The sequence below is a fragment of the Aythya fuligula genome, chromosome 1 (genome assembly GCF_009819795.1).
Source record: "Aythya fuligula isolate bAytFul2 chromosome 1, bAytFul2.pri, whole genome shotgun sequence".
NCBI lineage: Eukaryota > Metazoa > Chordata > Aves > Anseriformes > Anatidae > Aythya > Aythya fuligula.
This window is the reverse complement of record NC_045559.1, coordinates 66,923,670-66,941,179: the sequence shown is the minus strand read 5'-3', so window position 1 is coordinate 66,941,179 and position 17,510 is coordinate 66,923,670. Positions and strand designations below refer to the sequence as shown.

Sequence of the window (17,510 nt, the reverse complement as noted above, 5' to 3'; positions counted from 1 at the left end):
CAGATACAGCCAGCTGCAGTAGTCCAGATAAAGTCTCAATTCTTCTTTGACAAAGGGAAATAAATAGCAGCAAACAGGCAGCCACGATGGGAAAGACGGAAGCGACAGCAGTGGCAGAGCTGGTCAGGGCGAAGGGCAGCATTACAAGCACAAGCCCAGAAGACCACACGGAGAGCACCTCCAGATCCCTGTGGGTGCAGGCATACGTCCTGCTGCCAGCCTCCGACGTGAGCATCTCTCTCATGGGGCCAGTGCTAGAATGAGCACCAACACTCCCATGGCCCTGCCCAGACTCTCTCCACCCATGCACCCATGGGCTCAGGAGCCACACTCGGACAGGCACAGCCGTCAGGTATGTTGCAGGAGTGCCACTCTCCAGCCCTGCCTCTGCCTCCTGGGTGGACCTTGGACTTGTGCTGCTGGACTTTGTAATGCTGAGTCATCTACTTATTCCTCAGGAAAACAAAACAAAACAAAACAAAAAAGAACAAAAAACAAACAAACAAGCAAATAAAAACCACCCCAAATCAGAATCATCTTTATTAGAATATGCTTACAGATTCTGCTACTTCCCTCCTCTCCCTTCCTCCCCCTCCCCCCCCCAAAAAAAAGAGAAAAAATATCACAGGTTTCAACACAAAAGATGCTTGAACAATTTTACTAGGAATCCAGTTTCTTCCAAAACACTGGATGGCTTAAAGCTGCGCAGTATTTTAAATTGTTGTATTTGTAACAAAAAAGGAAGCGACTATCAGATTTTCAGAAAGCCAGACCTTTCCATGTGCAGAATGAACCTCTTCCCACTGAAGCAAACCTACAGCAAGAGTCCATGTGCACATCAAACAGATAGGGAAAGGTAGGCAAAGGGGTGCATCAACAAAAATACAAATTCTGCTATCAATTTTGCTAATCAACTCATAGGTCCCATGAAAAATGGGAGGATGTATCCACAGGTACTCACATTAAATAGGAGGCATGGTTGGACCTTCCTCAATTTTAAGAAACATTAGAGTCCTTCCTCTAGAAACCAAATCATATCTACAGAATAGTTTCTATGTTAACACTAAATGTCTAAAGGACAATCAACCACAAAAAAAAGTGAACTTTGCAAGTGAGGTGACTCTTTCTATGACAGAAGCATTGAAGTACAGTGTAAACATTGACATGACTGGAACTGAACAGCAGCAAAATCCCTGTGACATGGCTGGGAGGGCATGACAGAGGGCAGGTCTGGCAGGCAGCTGATGGGAGGTGACTTTGTACAACAGACTCCACATTACTGGAAGTTCAGCAGCAGAGTTTTACTTTAAACACGCAAACAGGGACTGGACTTTTTCCTTCCAGAAACTTTTGGTGAGACCACAAGGCAAATCCCGTGGCAAAGGAAGGCAACTTCCCCTGAAAACAAACGTGAAAACAGCCACAGCTCAGTCTACTGAGCCCTCATTTGCTGTGTTGAGACCTAAACCAGAAAAAGCTTGAGAGCCTTGGGTGAACTACTTACTGGGAAATGAAGGCCTATTTTTAGTACTAAGCACGGCATATAGGATTATGATTTCTGTATATGTTGCTTCTCTGTTCTTTTTTCCTGCTCAGTTTTCCTATCTGTCCAATGTGTTTTATAGAGCAGTAGTGACTCAGGTGGTTTAACCAGATAAATAACTGAGTTATTATCTTTATGAAGTCAAGATCTCTTTGTAATAAATGTACCTCGTAGCTTGATTTACAGCAAAATCCTCCTCTTACTTCCCTGATGAGACCTACTTAAGTCAGTGAGACTAGTCATGATGATAAGATAATTAAGTTTTTAGTACAACTCTGGTTAGTGAGGAGAATGCAGCTCTGAAGTAATGAATCTACTAGCTCCAGTCTGATATTCAAAAGGTGTTGATAATTTAGGCATTACTCTTAATGTGCTCTGAGAAAAGTATTCTTTCATTAAAGCTGTAAACCCTGCATAGGCCACAATTCTTTTAAATTAAAGAAATGCTTTCAGAATGGCAAAGCTGAAGTTCAGACAGCATAGCAGTGACACCTGCAAACTGACAGTCAAACCCCCCTACATTAAAATGCAAAGATTTGCATGAATGTGTTTAAAAATGACAGGAGACAGGAATGGGAGCTTCTAAGCAAGTTAGACTAAAATTTTTAAGAGTGAAATGCCTAAAAATAGGCCCCTGAATGCATAGTTAGGCACCTATATAGAGGCTGCTTGATTTTCAGTTGTTCTGATCACCCAGAGCTCCCATTAACTTCAGGAGCAACTGTGGATACTCAGCTGTTCTAGAAATCAAGCCACCTTTATTCAAGGGTCTAAATATGGATGTCTGTGCCCAGGTTTGGGGGGAAAGAATAAAAAATAAAAGAAAAAGGTTTTTGTTACCAAGATTTTATAAAAGAAAGAAATAACCAAGTTTCATTTTCTCAGGTTACAATGCTTGAAATTGAATCAACATAACAATTAATAGTGCCACATATCTGTGCAGAAGATTTAGTCAGAGGTGAATGGAAAGCTGTTCCAAGATCTGTAGCTCTTAATTAGCAATCTGAAACATTAGTTAGATATTTCATATTCTGAGACTGCAAAGTGTTACCAGGCCACCTAAATCTTTTTCATAGTATTTCAGTGTTGCCATTAATAAGCTTTTCAGGCTGGTCTGAGGAAGACTTTGCAAGATTAACTTTGCAAATCTGTAAGTATTAACTATTTAACTGTTTCTGAATTACCATTTTTTCTACTTTTGGATCAAGTACAACCAGCAGACTTGAGCATATTTTTAAATACTATAAAATATGAAGAAGGGAGAATTAGGCCTTTAATTCTGTCAAACGCACTCGCTTGTCAGAAGACTTCTGAATGCTGTTTTTTTTAAAGACCTCTTTTAAAAAATAATCCTGAGTTGATTTTGCATTTAAGCCATTGCCAGGTCATGCTGAAGTGCATAAGAGCCAGTCACATGGTGGAAAATCTGCAAGAAGAAAGAAAATTCATGATGGAATTACACATGACTATAAATTTCCAAGTGCCATAGAAGTAATAAATTAAAGGCATGTCAGATGAAGATGACGGATATTTATTTGTGTGCGTGTGTTCATAAAATATGATGTAGTATACCTTCATATACTTGTTTATAGGATCTGAACTAAGGGCTCTTGTTGCCTTCCTTGGAAAAAAAAGTAAAAACTCCTGTTTTTAAATAAGCTTTCAAAAACAGACAAGTAGGAGACAATGCTTTACTCTCACTGTAATCTGATTTTGATGATTTTAGTATTATTTCTAATATTCAAAGTATTCAAAATTGTTTATGCTTTTATATGGTTCATTTCATTTTCTTTACTGTACTGCCTTAGGGCAGGAGGTTTCTCCATTTTCTGTGTTTTGCTTTTTTATATATTTCTTTTAGTGAATATAATGAATGGCACATTTTATGATACATGTTTTTAGATGGCAGAGTATAGCAGAGCTTTGGTCATGATTGGGGTCTTCGTGCAATCCCTGGCAGACAAAAGGATGCCACCCTTAAGAAATCAGAACAAGCTGTGTCACATACAGTGGCTGTCTTGTAAGACCCAGCAGTGATGGCAGTGGCAACACAAAAGCTCACACTGCTTAACCAGGGACATGATTTTAGGTCAAGTGAGAGGCAGAGACAGGCTGGCAGTGAAGGAAGCCAGTATTATCCTCAAAGCAAGAGGGAACCTGTGGGTTTCAAAAGTCTCACAAATATTCACCCAGCATCCTTCAGCTGTTATATTTTTCTTAAGACATGTCAGTATTTCAGTTGCTAGAAAAAATATGGGCAGAGGACTTAAGTTTTTTTCTCCTTCAGCCTCTTTACACAGCTCTGTTCTCCCACCAGCAGCAACAGCACAAGGGCTCCCAAACCATTTTCTTGGTTAGAGCTACTGTCACCTCATCTCCTGGGCTTAATGAGCATGACAGTGAAGTTCAGCAGCCCTAATGGTATAGTCCGTCCTATGAAGCTATGCCATTTCAATTACGTTGTATTCTTTGGGGTAGATCCCCTACTACAGTGAGGCAGGTCACAGGGCAGATAGGTCAGAATCTTTCTTCCTACTGGGAACTACACATTGTCACTGAACTACTGGGAACTACACTATTTGTCTGCCAGGAAACACAGTGATCTGCCTGAACAAAAATAAAAGCAATTACAAAAATGAGGCTTTGTAGGAAACAATTGCTTTTTCTTCCCCAGGAAATAATCAATATGTTAAAACTTCTCTATCAGCAGTACCATATGCAGAATGAGACGTGACTTTCTTCACAGCACGGAAATACACTGTGAACAGTTGTGACAGTGACACAAAGGGTCCGTACAGTATTCTGAGAGCCAGCTGAACTGGCAACAGACAGAAGTGCAGGGGAATGCACTACCATGTATTCTTAAAAGACTCTACATATGTACAAACTGAGCTCCTTTGCCTACCGCATTGTGAGACCGGCCCAGACAATTGTCCGCTGCCCAGAATACCAGATTCCCAGGAGCTGGCAATGACAGGCCAAATTTAAAACAATACTGGGCTGGAAGTGAACTTGTCATTAATAATGCATTAGATGTATGTTCTGTTACCTTCTAAACAGCATCAAAAAGTATATTCTGCAAAAACAGTAAGCTGGCACGTTTAGAAAGATAACACTTTCTCTTCCACAGTCTGAAAATTGTTAGCAACTAACCTGTTTCTCAATATCTTCCAACAAACTACTAGCACCCAGGCGAAAGAGCTCTGGCTTTAGCCACTCCACTCCCAGTTCGTCCTTCACCAGCATAAGCCAAGTAATAGCTTCTTTTGCTGTTCGAATACCCCCAGCAGGTTTAAATCCAACCTTTATAAAGAAAAAAAGAAATGCAATATACATTTTCATTCATCACAGCCCCAGAAGAGCAATCAGCATTTGTACACCAGCAGTCTAAATGTGCCTGTGGTGTATATAGCACATTCTGTTCGGTAAGTATCTGACTGCAAACAGCGTTAGGTCTGGACTAGTGCTGAGAGTCATCAGGCCTCAGTCCTCACTGTGAAAGACAGAACTTTTGCCCTGAAGGGAAGCAAGGCAGGGAGTAATACTTTTGACACCTCTACACTTTCTCAGGAGCTGGGTTTGAGAGAACTTTGCCCATAACACATACTAGGACAAGCAATGTAGGCAGAGCCAGGGATATCTGCATATCACCTACTGCCTGTGTTGCAATCTAATTCAAATAAATCACACCAAATATACATGCAGTAGTGTAACACCAACAATACTGAAATCAGGCATGTGATGCAGCTGACTTGTGTGAAGAGCAGCAGGAGAGATCTGTACTTTATAAAAAGCCTGTGTGCCACAGTTACACATGATTGGGCTGTAAATTCAAACTTATTTGGAGCATTTTCACTAAAATTTTCCAAATTTCAAATGTTAAATTATGTCTGTCTTTACCAGAAATTGAAATTGTTTTACAGGAACTGCAAAACTTCTCTCCCACCACACAATGGCTAAGCTTTCAGACACTACATGAGAGAAGTGTCATACTTGGTCAGGTGAACTGCCATGTATGAAAAACCTATCTTTAAGGTAGAGCATGCCTTGAAATCCATGAACCCATGAACCAACACTGAGGTGACCAGATGTGCACCCCTAATGCCAATCTTGGTTAAGTGCCATCTATACACATCTCATTCTAAGACAGAGGTTGTGATGCACAGTTACCAAAAGCCTGGTCAAAAATTTTATTGCTTGCATTAGCTCAAATGTTGGCAAGCAGCAGTTTCTTTTAAATTCATGAAAAATAAGAATTGGAAAAAAAGTGTTTCTTCATTAAAGAAGAAAATCTGCATATATACAATAGCACATAGTGATGCTTTCTACATTTCCCTCTCCCTCACATCTTTACTTTGGGTAGTCCTTCACTTTAGCCTCCTTCTGTAAGAATTATTGTTCTGGTTACTGTATATACATTCCTAAAACCTCAATGCATCGATGACTTCTTTGTACCTTATAGATATGATAGTAGAATCAAAAAGTATCTGTCATTTTAAATATGTTTGGCAATTTTTATAGGAATTTCAGGACAAACACACATAGAATAAATCCTTCTCTAACACTGAAGCATTGTGATAACAGCATATTTCCAATAAGATTATAAAGAACTATAACAGGAAAGGCTTGATAAATCCAAAACACAAAGACTGTGTTTTTGTGGATGGATGGATGCATGCATAAATGTATGCATACATCTGTTAACATTAGATTTCCAAAAGGAATTTAAACCACAGCAACTGGAAAAACATCTTCTAGACAATAAATTAAAATAGCGGGACTGTGTTTTCCCTCAGGAAGAGAAATCCTAATCAAATTCAAATTTAGATTTCTTCCTAGAAATATTACAGCTCTTTGAGGTAATCTGTGGGAAAAACAAGTAAAATACAGTTAATAAGGCAATTAAAGCACCAAGCAAAATTCCTTTCCCTTTTTTGCAAATTCTGAAAGCTCTTTTCTTTGGGGAAAAAAAAAAAAAAAAAAAAAAAAAAAAGCTGACAAAGAAAAGCCTGTCTTCTCCCCCCATTTACCATCTTTCCAAATGGGGCATCTGACTGCCATAAAAACGCAAAAAGGAAGGGGGGTTATTTAATTCAAGAGTGGTATAAAGTCCAGCTACCACTTCCCTGCTGTTTCACAGTATTTCATTATTTTGCTTAATAAGTTCATCTCCTCAAGAATTTTCTCTTCACCTTATATTATTAAAAGTAATAAGTTTTTCTGGATTGGGGGTTTTCCCAACAGAAAAACCAATTTATGTATGTCCTTCAATAATGACAGGAAAAGATTATTTCCCATTATATTGCACACTTTTCATATCACCACCGCAGCTTATCATTCAATAAATGTTACTCTGCAACTTGTTCCTTTCCTCGAAGAAGTTTAATTTCTGTATTAACCTGTTTTTCCCAGCCAACGCCTTGCTAGAAAGCATTCCTACAGCAGCAAAATTAGTTTGTTAAAGATACCATTTAGAAATCTCTTGTCACTGATAATATTGTCTTCAGTTAATAAAGCACATGAAGTCAGTTTACATCTAATTCTCTGACATACACAGACATAAGCACTCATTCTTAATAACATATTTTATACCATGAATACACCCTTTTAAAGCAAAAGGTGAATTCAATATTTATATCCAATTATTATATGTACAACACTCTGCAGATGCGGCAGAGCCAACCACAGCTCCTGTATGCAGCACCTGTGCCGAGGCGAGTCACCTGGCCCAAGGGATCTGCCTCAGGTTGGCAGCAATGATGCTCCTGAAGAAGCAAGACTATCCAAGATGCTGGAGTTGTTCCATGTCAGAGAGAGATGCAGACTAGGGAAGGTAGGGGTGAAGACAGCCCAAGGATCCAAGCTGGCCTCATCTAGACATCTACAGAGAGGAGAGGGACACACATCTATCCTGCTGTCACCTGGTCCCTCAAGATCCAACAGCCCCTGAAGCTATCTCAGAGCTATCCCTCTATCCCACTGGTCGTCCCATGTCCTAACATTACACCTCGAAATGCCATCTGCAGAAGGGGCAGAAGGGTAAGCTGGAGAGGACAGAAAGTGACCCAGAAGTGGGGAGAGGGTCTTAGCTAAAAATACAGTCACCTTCCCCGAGGCCTCAGGAGACAACAAAGCCTACTGCTGTACATCTGCACCAGATCTAACTGGCGACATCACTTGTCCCCAGGATATGGGAGGCAAGAACTGTCTTAAGCCTTCCTGGAGAACCTCCTCTTTTCTCCCTGCTCCTCACTGCCACTGACCTCCCTTGACAGTGACCTGAGGGATAAATGGTGTAACGCTCTCTCAGCTGCTGTCCTGCTCTCCCTCCACCTCAGACAACAGGATCCAACTGGATCTGCCTTCTTGTTCCTTTGGAAAGCCTCTCTGGCTTCCAAGAAAAGAAAAGATCAAAATTTACTCTTTGGGTTGCCAGAACAAAGCCAGAAAATAGAGCTGTGTACACTGAATGGACTCTTGGTGGCTATACATTTGTATAGCTCCAATGAGGTTTATAGGAGCATGCCAATCACTGTCAGCTTGAGATTTATGGAGATGACGATTTAAATATCTTAAATGGTGAAACAGAACTCAAAACCAAATGCAACACAGGATGTATCAAGACTGCGTGAGCTTTTAGGGAATTAACTGACATTTAATCAAGGGAGGGAAGGCAACGGTGTCTTTTGGTTTGGGACTTTTGGTTTTTTAATTATTAGCAAATGGAAAGAGGAATACATGAGAGAAGTTCCACTTCCCATTACCTACTGCTCTATAGCCATGGAAGATAACATATGCAAATTTATACATTCTGCATTTTGAAAGCGTTCCAGTCTTATTTTCTTCTGAGTAAACCTGTTTGGTCTATCTTTAGAAAGGTCACAAGAATGTACCTTGTTGCCGGTTTGCCAGTAGAATTCTTTAATGGCTCGCATCATGACTACTCCGACTGGAAGGGTTGCATTTTCCACTTCCTTTCCTGTAGATGTCTTTATAAAATCAGAACCTTAAAGGAAGTAAAAAGGTGCATGATAGTTTTAGAATAAGCCACTGTGCACATATGTAGTTCATGCCCTCCAAGGATGTCCTCATCCTTCACAGCAATTATGAAGCATCCCTTTACACGTCCCTGTGGTGTTGATATTAACCTTGCACCAGCTGAGGCTGGAACAGGAAGGTGAGTTACCCATCCGGTTTCTGAGCAACTCAGACTTCCCAGGGTCTAAATGAACACCTCAGCTTTTAATCCTTTGCTCTAGCTATCGCACTAACAATCTCTTCAGGACAGTCCAATATAGTATATGTTCCCGTATGCACATTCAATATATACACGTGTTACATCTGCTACACACACAAAAAAGAAAGATATCAGATTAACCACAATAAAGAAAATGATTTCCTCTAAACAAATGTTGCATATAAACTAACATTTTAATACTTCCACAAGGATCTTTCTGAATAAAAACAATTTCCATCAGATTTGTAATTTCAGTTTGCATCCATTTAGTCTCATATTTGACAGTCTAGTATCATATCTCCTGCAGCTGTTTAAAGTGGAAGGAAAGAAATCCCATGTGTGTTTATGAAACCAGATGTGTAATACTGTAAATAGGGGAAAAAGTCCTTTCATTTGTATTTTATGATTGTAACATTGCAAATTACTATACTTAAAGCCATTGCCTGATATAATACAGTAACAAGGTCAAAAATTCTTATTTAAAGAAGGAGAGTTAGCCTTGGCTTAATTTTTATGTTTTCTCATTTTTATACAATATTCCTCACTGTCTCTCCTGAATAGTTGTGAAGTGTTCTTGTACATTCTTGCTGTTTCAGTTTGACTTAAAATGAATCCAGGAGCACAGTATTATGAAAAGCTAAGAAACTAAAAACAACAACAACAACAACAAATGCCTTGCAGTGTATGATCCTGCACTGACAGAACACAATGACAAAACTTCTTTAATTGCATTAGGGCATACTTCACTCCTGGGAACCTACTTAGAAAAGGTGTACTGTGGGATCATTAATTATCAAAAGTAATCGGGAGGAGAAGAGGGCTAATTCAAACACAGTGTAGTAGTGCATCATCCACTTAAGTCAATTGGAACTGCATCTGCTTCCACTTCAGATTTGGCTTAGGGTCCACTTTGTCTCTTATTTGAATGATGATGCCTCTGTGACATCCCCTAGAGTAAGAAAGGGAACTTTCACTACTGGCTGAAAGTAAGGAGTTGCCTAGACTACGTTTTTGACCGTGTGCTGCGGCATGCTCCAGAGACCTGTCTTTCTGATGAAGGCTGGCACACAGCTAGGTTTGAACCTGTTGGGAAGTTGAGACAAAGCCAGGCATGCTTCAGTGTCCTGTAGTTTAAATATAATTGAACTGTATCACTAACATTGTCTCCTCTAAGACCATGGCTCTTTCTGTAGGCTTCCCACCTAGGCATTGGTGTTTTAAGTTGCACCACCCTATGACATTTCCCATTCGAAAAAGAAGCAACTACTCAGGAAACAAGTTCTAACTCCAGCAAAGTTGCAGTTTGAAAAAGAGACAATTAAGAGTTGATTGAGCTTTACAAAGAACTGAGCACATATGAGAGATAGTTGAGTTATATATTTCAGAGCTACTCCCTTTCAGAGAGACAGTGTGGACATCTGATAGTCATGTTAAAACAAATAATAGTGGAAGTGAAACTTTAACAATGCCAAATTATATTTTTAATTTCCCTTTTAAAATGTAGCACTTAAAGTCCTTCAGCGCGATACTTTTCATTTTTTCTAGTATAAGGTAAGTCAAAGCTTTTATAAGTCTTATAATTACAAGTCTCTATGGTACAGTTTCATTAAAAACTTTCATTAAACAACAGCTGCCCTTGTATATGGTCTTCTAATCAATTTGGTCAAACAGAATGACTTCTAATCAGCTGTTGATAAAAATAGAAGATGAAATTTTAATTCTAATAGATTAACCACAAACTCAAGATAGTCTTCAAAATCCATCTAGCTCTATTCTCCAGTGGATTTAACGACTATTCAGCAACTCATTACTAAATAGAACAAGATGAACATTTTCCAGTTCATTAAAGAAATGTACTATGTATTTTTGCATTGTCCTCATGATTCGTTACAGGGAGTCTTAATTACAAGATAATGGATAATGGTTATTAAATGCAGACTCCAGTAATGAAGCTCTATTCATTTGCAAGCCTCAGAGACTGCAAAGAGGGGAAAATAAAATTACTAGCTTCAAAAGATTAACGGATCAAATTATTATTCAATTTTGAAAATCTCATTCAGACTTCATAGAAACAAGAAGAGATTAAAAACTAGTATTAGTACAAAAGTAGTGCATTTATATATTTATTTTTAAATAATATCTTAAGGCTATTACCAGAATAATCAGCTTTCGATGTGATTATTAGACAAACATACAGCCAATTTAGTAGCATCCTCTAACAATGAAAACAATACATTTTTATTTCCCGAACAAATTCTATTTATGATACAAGAGCTTCCTTGCAGGACTCCAGGCAGCCTCTCACAGAACTCAGAAGATGCACGCTAACAGAGAGCACCACAATGTACGTATTATTAGCGTGTAGATTTCAGTAATGAAAAGGGGGATTTAAAAATCAACTACAGCCATAAAAAGCAGCTCATTAAGTAGAATTTATGCCAGCCTTGTAATAATAAAAAGTGTTTCATCAATTCTATTTCTTACTCATGTTTTCAAAAACAAGTTTAAGGAACGAAGTTCAGCAGGAGTATCATCTGGAAATTTAGGTGATGATTTAGAAACCAAAATTTATCATGCATCTTCTCATCTTCCTATGAATGTGTACATGCAAATATCAAGGGTGATATTAAAATACATCCTGGGTCACTTTCCTCTTCCTTAGGGTATGTTACCTCACATTCACCGAAAAATTAAGTCAAACTTAAAAAATGAGTTTATCAGTGTAGACTTGTAGACCAGTGAGCCTGGAAAAGGCCACACTTTTTACTCTTTTCCAGCGTGTGACCACAGTAACGTACTACCTTACAAGGCAGTGAGTCAGGCACGACTCATTGAATCACTAAAGAGTTCAGACATCAAAGCCCTTTGAAACACAGCAGCATTAGATGCCTGTTTCAGCTTGGCTTGCTGCAAACCCAGTAACCCACCTGCATGGAATGCTTTACAGCACCAAGGCCCAGCAAACGTTGCTTTCATGTAATTGGAGACAGAAATCTGTATAAACCAGAAGAAATGTGACCATTGCCAGTCTGTACATAGAAACCAAGTTCTCTGCACAGTTGAGAGCCAGGCCACTTGGGTTGTGGTCACATGTGTTGTGACATGAGCTGGAGTATTTTTTTAAGATACTAAACCCCTCTTCCTTTGCTCTCTCACCCTTCACACACATTTCAGCCACTGCACTCAACCAAAGGCCATTTAAAACAAGCCAGTTGAATTTGCACATGCTAAATTAAAAGCTGTGCCTTCATAGCTTGTTGTGTGAATCCACACCTAGAGATTAAGATGAAGCCCATTAAATTTATCTATCCTAGATACTTATATGGCCCTATTTAATGTTGTACCTGAGTGTAGTGCTGAGGCATACAGAAAAGGAGCGAGTTACCCAAGGCTTCTCGGCAAGCATTTGGCAGGGTAGGAATTGAACGTCCTGGTCTCCTGAAGGCCAGAATAGAGCTGGCACAACTGGCCTAACCCATTGTTATTCCCTCTGTCATCTCAGAACACCACAAAGCTTCCCAGTCCACGTAAAAATGAAGCACAGCACGAAAACCAGAGAATGTTATTTAGATTAGAGCATCCAGGAAACGAATTATGGTTCCATAATTAAGCAATAAGCAATAATAAGCAGTACAGCAATCGTGGAGTAATCACAACCTTTTGGTTGTGAAGTGCTTCAAATGCCCTTGGGGAATGATTATCTCCTGATAACTACTGACTCTGTGTTGTTGCCTTACTCTTAATGAAGAGCAAAGATACGTCTGGCAGTTCTAAACAATAGTTCAGAGACAGGCGCTTGCAGAGGGACAATTATGCCATACTACCTTGTACATACTTGCAATGAGCAGAAATGTATCTTGGTTGCTGCAACTCAGATAAACCAATATATAGCAGCACGGGGTGAACACATGCCCACAAGACTTCTAGTAGTACTGGCAGAGAGTCATGCTGTTGAGGGCACCTGCATAAGCCTCTGCTGTTTGTACTGGAAAAGTAGCAATGATAAAATAATACATTATCAAATATGCATAAAGTTGCATAAGCAACCCATCTTTTTATTTGTATGAGTACCTAAAATAGGGGTCTTAAGATTCACACGTGGTTACCCCGACTAGGGGCTACCAGGCTATCAACTCACTGAAAATGAGAGGCAGGGCAAGATACAAAAGGCTAATGAAGTAGCTAATTCTTGTTAGCTGAGGCATTGTAATAGTCCCCCTACATGTCCTACAACTCCAGCTGCAATATGAAAGACATTTCCTTCCAGCTTAACTTTGCTATTGAGGAGAAGAGAATACACATCCGTGACAACTCACTTGAGCAGTAGCTCACTGAGTAGCTTGAACTCCATCACACATGGCTACACTGCCAGACCACTTATTTAGGTACCTATACATGTTTTCATATGCTGGTGTCAAGCTACCATTTTTGAAATTCCTGGCTTATAACTTGGTATTTTGTGAACTTTTTATTTTTTCCAATTCTTTTCTGAAAAGTACCTGTATGAGGAAAAAAAAATTGCACCATGGAGCTCCACGTTTAAAGTCTGTTTACAAATAAGACAACCTTTATAATGACCCATCCTATCATCTCAGCTTCGTTTTCAAGACTAGAAATGGATGCTTCTTTTCTTGTACACCATCTCTGGTAATAGGCGATCTGCAGGCCAAATGATGCCCTTAGGAACACTTACGCACACACACAAAGGGACAAATTATTAAGTCCATACTTATGCAAAATTCCCTGTAGATGATCTCTGAAAGAATTCAGCATTGCTGAATTATGCATAGCTTGCTAATGCACTATTATAGTGTCTACCACAGGTCTCCATAGGATACTATTACTTAATTAGTATTAGTTTCTTGTGTGTTCATTTAAAATGTGTTTCTCGAGAAGGTTCAAAAGAAAGATCCACACCACCTTCTGTCACTCTGATATATATAAAAACAACTTCTGTTGTTTTTAGAACATTTCTTCCATTCCAATTCCTACTGTACACGGTGAAAGGGAAAAATAATTAACTGACATGTGACATGCTCCAATCTCAAAGGCCACAGCTGGGATTCTCGTCAGTGGTGGCTCTTGGCTTTGGCTTCAAACTACACTAAAACATACGAAAAAGATGCTCCCAGTTCCCTCCCATATTGCCAGGCTGGAATATGGCACAGGTGCAGGAGCAGTGCAGGCAGTTGTGCACCACTGCACAGTCATTCCTTGTCCTCTCCAAAGAAGAAGCAGCAGGACATTTTCCCAAGACCAACTACTGGGACCACATGGAAACTTAAGGAATCCCTATATTGTTTTCTGCTTGTTAAATTTCATGCTTCTTTACTGAGATTTTCATTTATACTTATTCAAAAACGTGTACCGTGCATTACACTCCAGGGCTTTACAGTAATGACCTATATTAACCTTATTTTGTTTTGCAGATGGCAATACTGAAATTGGTTAAGCAGTTTGCCTAATGACACATGACAAGCTAAAGGTAGAAAGAATAAATAAATCAATATATCCCAACACCTAATGGCAACTTTGCAATTATCACTGAGAAAAAAAATATACCTTTCCTCTCAGCTTATCCAGTCATAATGCTGTTATCCTTTACAGACAACAGTGTGGTTTGCCACTTGCCTCTGGTTTTGAGCAAGACACAAAATACCAAAATACTTGAAGAGCCAAAGAACCACAAACAACCTCCCACCCCCCAGAAAAATCCCCAAAATAAAATCTTTCACAAACTACACTGCAAAGCTGGAAACAGGATGGTGTTACTGATGAGGTAGGCATAGCACTGCATAAAATCTAGTGGAAGTGCACTGCAGCGCAGGAAAGCACAGAGCAGCAGACCCGCTCCCTCTCATTGCCACCATCATCTTCACTGTTACACTGAGGTGACCTACAAAAAAGGCAGTCACATCTTTCAACACCTCATTCCCACTCTTTGCTGCAAAGATAGCGATGGCTGAATTCTGCAGCTTACCCTAACATCCAGAAGTCATAAATTGCATAAAAAAGCTAAAGGTTATAAAATAACACATTGTCTCTGTATGAGGACGTTGACGTAGCCAGGGGCTATGAGGGGGAAGGTGACCTTTCCCTGCTCTGGCAGAGTGTTAGTATCACACATTCAGCAGCTACAGGTACGATGGGTGTTTGAGAAGGAACCACTGCATTCATTCTCATCACTTTATCCGTGACACACTGGTTGCTGCTAAAACAAGTTGCTGTTCCATTACAAAGCCACATAAAGGTTGGCCTCTCTTTTCAGATGAGATGCAGGCACTCAGGTTTTCAACACCCAGCCATGTGCTTGTACTGAGCTGAGCTGAAAAAAAAGTGGGAGAAGCTAGATTTGATTTGAAAATCTCACCCATTAAGCTTCCTCTACAAACATTGAATTGTATTGCATCATTTACTTGTTCACACTTAAAATAATCTAAACAACATTAAACTATCCTAAACTGTGATATAATTAAAACAGTAATGTTCTAGATCAGGCTTTTTCCCTGCTGGCATTCCTGGCTTTGGATCAATACATCTTAGTCTCACAAAATGTTGTCTAGTACATGACACAATAAAAATTGTGGCTAAAGCCCTGATATATCTACCAGTAATAGTGCTATGACTTGGAAGTAAATAATAAATATGCATGACTGTTTGGAATCACAGCACTACATGGCATATCGCATACCTTATTTTAGCAACCAGATTTAGTTTTGTGCTTTTTAATGTTGATAGCAACTCTGAAACAAATATGTTAACATTATATGTCAGTACACTTACATATTGTCTATTAGCTTGTAACAAAATTACTCAAATTGAAAAAGAGCTGCTTAAAATCCATTTGGAGATACTCCATACTGAACAAAGCAACTGGAAAATTAGTCTACTTTATCAAGATTAGAAGGTACTATGAATTTTAAGGATTTAAAATAAAATACATAATAGAGCCAAAATCATGATACTTCAATGTCATTTTGAGTGTTTTTCAACACTTCATGATAAAAGCAGTTTAAGATTCTGTTCCGACTCTAACCCAGAGGAAGGCGCAATTGATTTTTGAGATTTAAAAGTCATGTCTTAATGCCACAGTCAGAATCTGTCCAGCATTCAATTCTCCAGTTCAGCCTTCTCTTTGCCATGCAGAGGACAAACAGCCAGCATCAGCTGCTCATCCATACTGTCTCCTACATATAAGGAGGCAGCTAGCACAGGCAGAGGCTTCTGTAGAGCTTTTTCTGCACTGGGGAGATTTCCAGTACCAAAAGAACTTCCCAAGAGCATTTTGGGGCCAATGTCCTCCCTTTGGATTTGCATGATAAACACGAAGTGCCTGATCTCACCAGTCTCCAGTCTGTAATGCCTTTGTTTCCTCCTGGCTTTAAGAAATGGTATAGAATAGGTTACTTACAGACTTAAATAGCAAGCTGAACCTACCCCTTTCAGTAATCACGTGATTACTAGGAAAATGTTATGTACTTGGCTTAGTTTTTATGACACTTGAAATTCTTCAATACAATAAATTTATGAGCATGTAGACTCTGCCACCACAGAAGGTGTTGTTCTCCTTCTGATGCAACAAATACCAAAAGAGGAACACGCTGGAAGGCCTTAGTTACCAACAATGTAGTGTATTTCAAGGCAGAGTTGTTAAAATGGCAAGTGTCACCAGCTATTATTTCTTTCTCAATTACTATTATTTTTATAATATTACATTTAATATAAGGAGGTTGCTACCCCTCAGAGTTCTTCATTCTTCTCTTCCCACGTTGATAATTTGATATCTGGCAAAACTGCAAAGACCCATATGTGTAGGCCACAGCGTGGGGGGAGTTTCCAGTTGCTAACGGATGTTTTCACCACTGTCAGGAGGGCTGTCAGTTTTGGTATTCAGGGTGGCCTGAATATCAAAAAGCTTGCCACCCTAACAAACAACAGCAACAAACTGGCTGTGCAACCACACTCTGAGCAGAAAGCACCTCTCTGTTGGGGGAAAGAAATATAAGCTTCTGGTTGTTTTGTTTTGTTTTGTTTTTAAGAAGTCTTCTCTTCCCCCCAACCTCCTCCCTCAGTTGTATTATTAATGATGCTTACATTGCAAAATTACAATTTTATTTCAAAGGGATGCTTTATGAAGGTATGTTGGTGATAAACTGTCAGACTTTTTTAGCATAAGGATCTACTGAGAGCTACCTTTAAAAAAACAAAGAAAATCCAAAGAACCCTTAGGCACCACCAGAAATAGGCAGCAACTTATAAAAAGGTATCTAACATGCCAGAGCATTGTTTTTCATCCTCCCCTTTTCAACCACCTGTGTCCTGATCTGGTCAGAGACTGCAAATACAGTGAGCATCTCAAACCAAAAGTACCAAAAATCTGGTTAAATAACTGACTGGTTTTTGGTTAAAAAAACTGATACAGAAATGTGCATTTGGCTAGTCCACTGTCAAAAAGAAGATATTTTAATCTTCAAATCCACATGCTATATGTTTTACTTTTTTTTTCCCCAAAACCTACACTAAAAATATGTTATCATTTTGTATATTGTCATTTCATCCCTCTTACTGAAATACTGGGAATGAAAGAAATCATGTATCAAACTCTCTTTGTGCTAGACGTACATATACTCACAGGTATTATTGGAGAGTTATTAAATGTCACTATTCATTGAGACATGACATTTAATGTCTTTCTTACAAAAGAAAAAAAAAATCTGGCTAAAGTTTGTA

The 17,510-nt window shown here is 39.1% G+C and overlaps 1 protein-coding gene across 1 annotated transcript in view; it reads right to left on the bottom strand.

The window, feature by feature from the left end:
- Positions 1 to 642: 642 nt before the first annotated feature.
- The window catches only part of DERA (deoxyribose-phosphate aldolase), a 55,373-nt gene continuing 38,505 nt past the window's right edge, over positions 643 to 17,510 (bottom strand). Inside the window, exons 7-9 of the mRNA XM_032207472.1 lie at positions 8,437 to 8,549; positions 4,697 to 4,846; positions 643 to 2,969 (exon numbers count right to left, since the gene is read on the bottom strand). Of these exons, the coding sequence (XP_032063363.1) occupies positions 2,913 to 2,969; positions 4,697 to 4,846; positions 8,437 to 8,549 (320 nt within the window). The 3' untranslated portion in view covers positions 643 to 2,912. The remainder of the gene's footprint in view (positions 2,970 to 4,696; positions 4,847 to 8,436; positions 8,550 to 17,510) is intronic.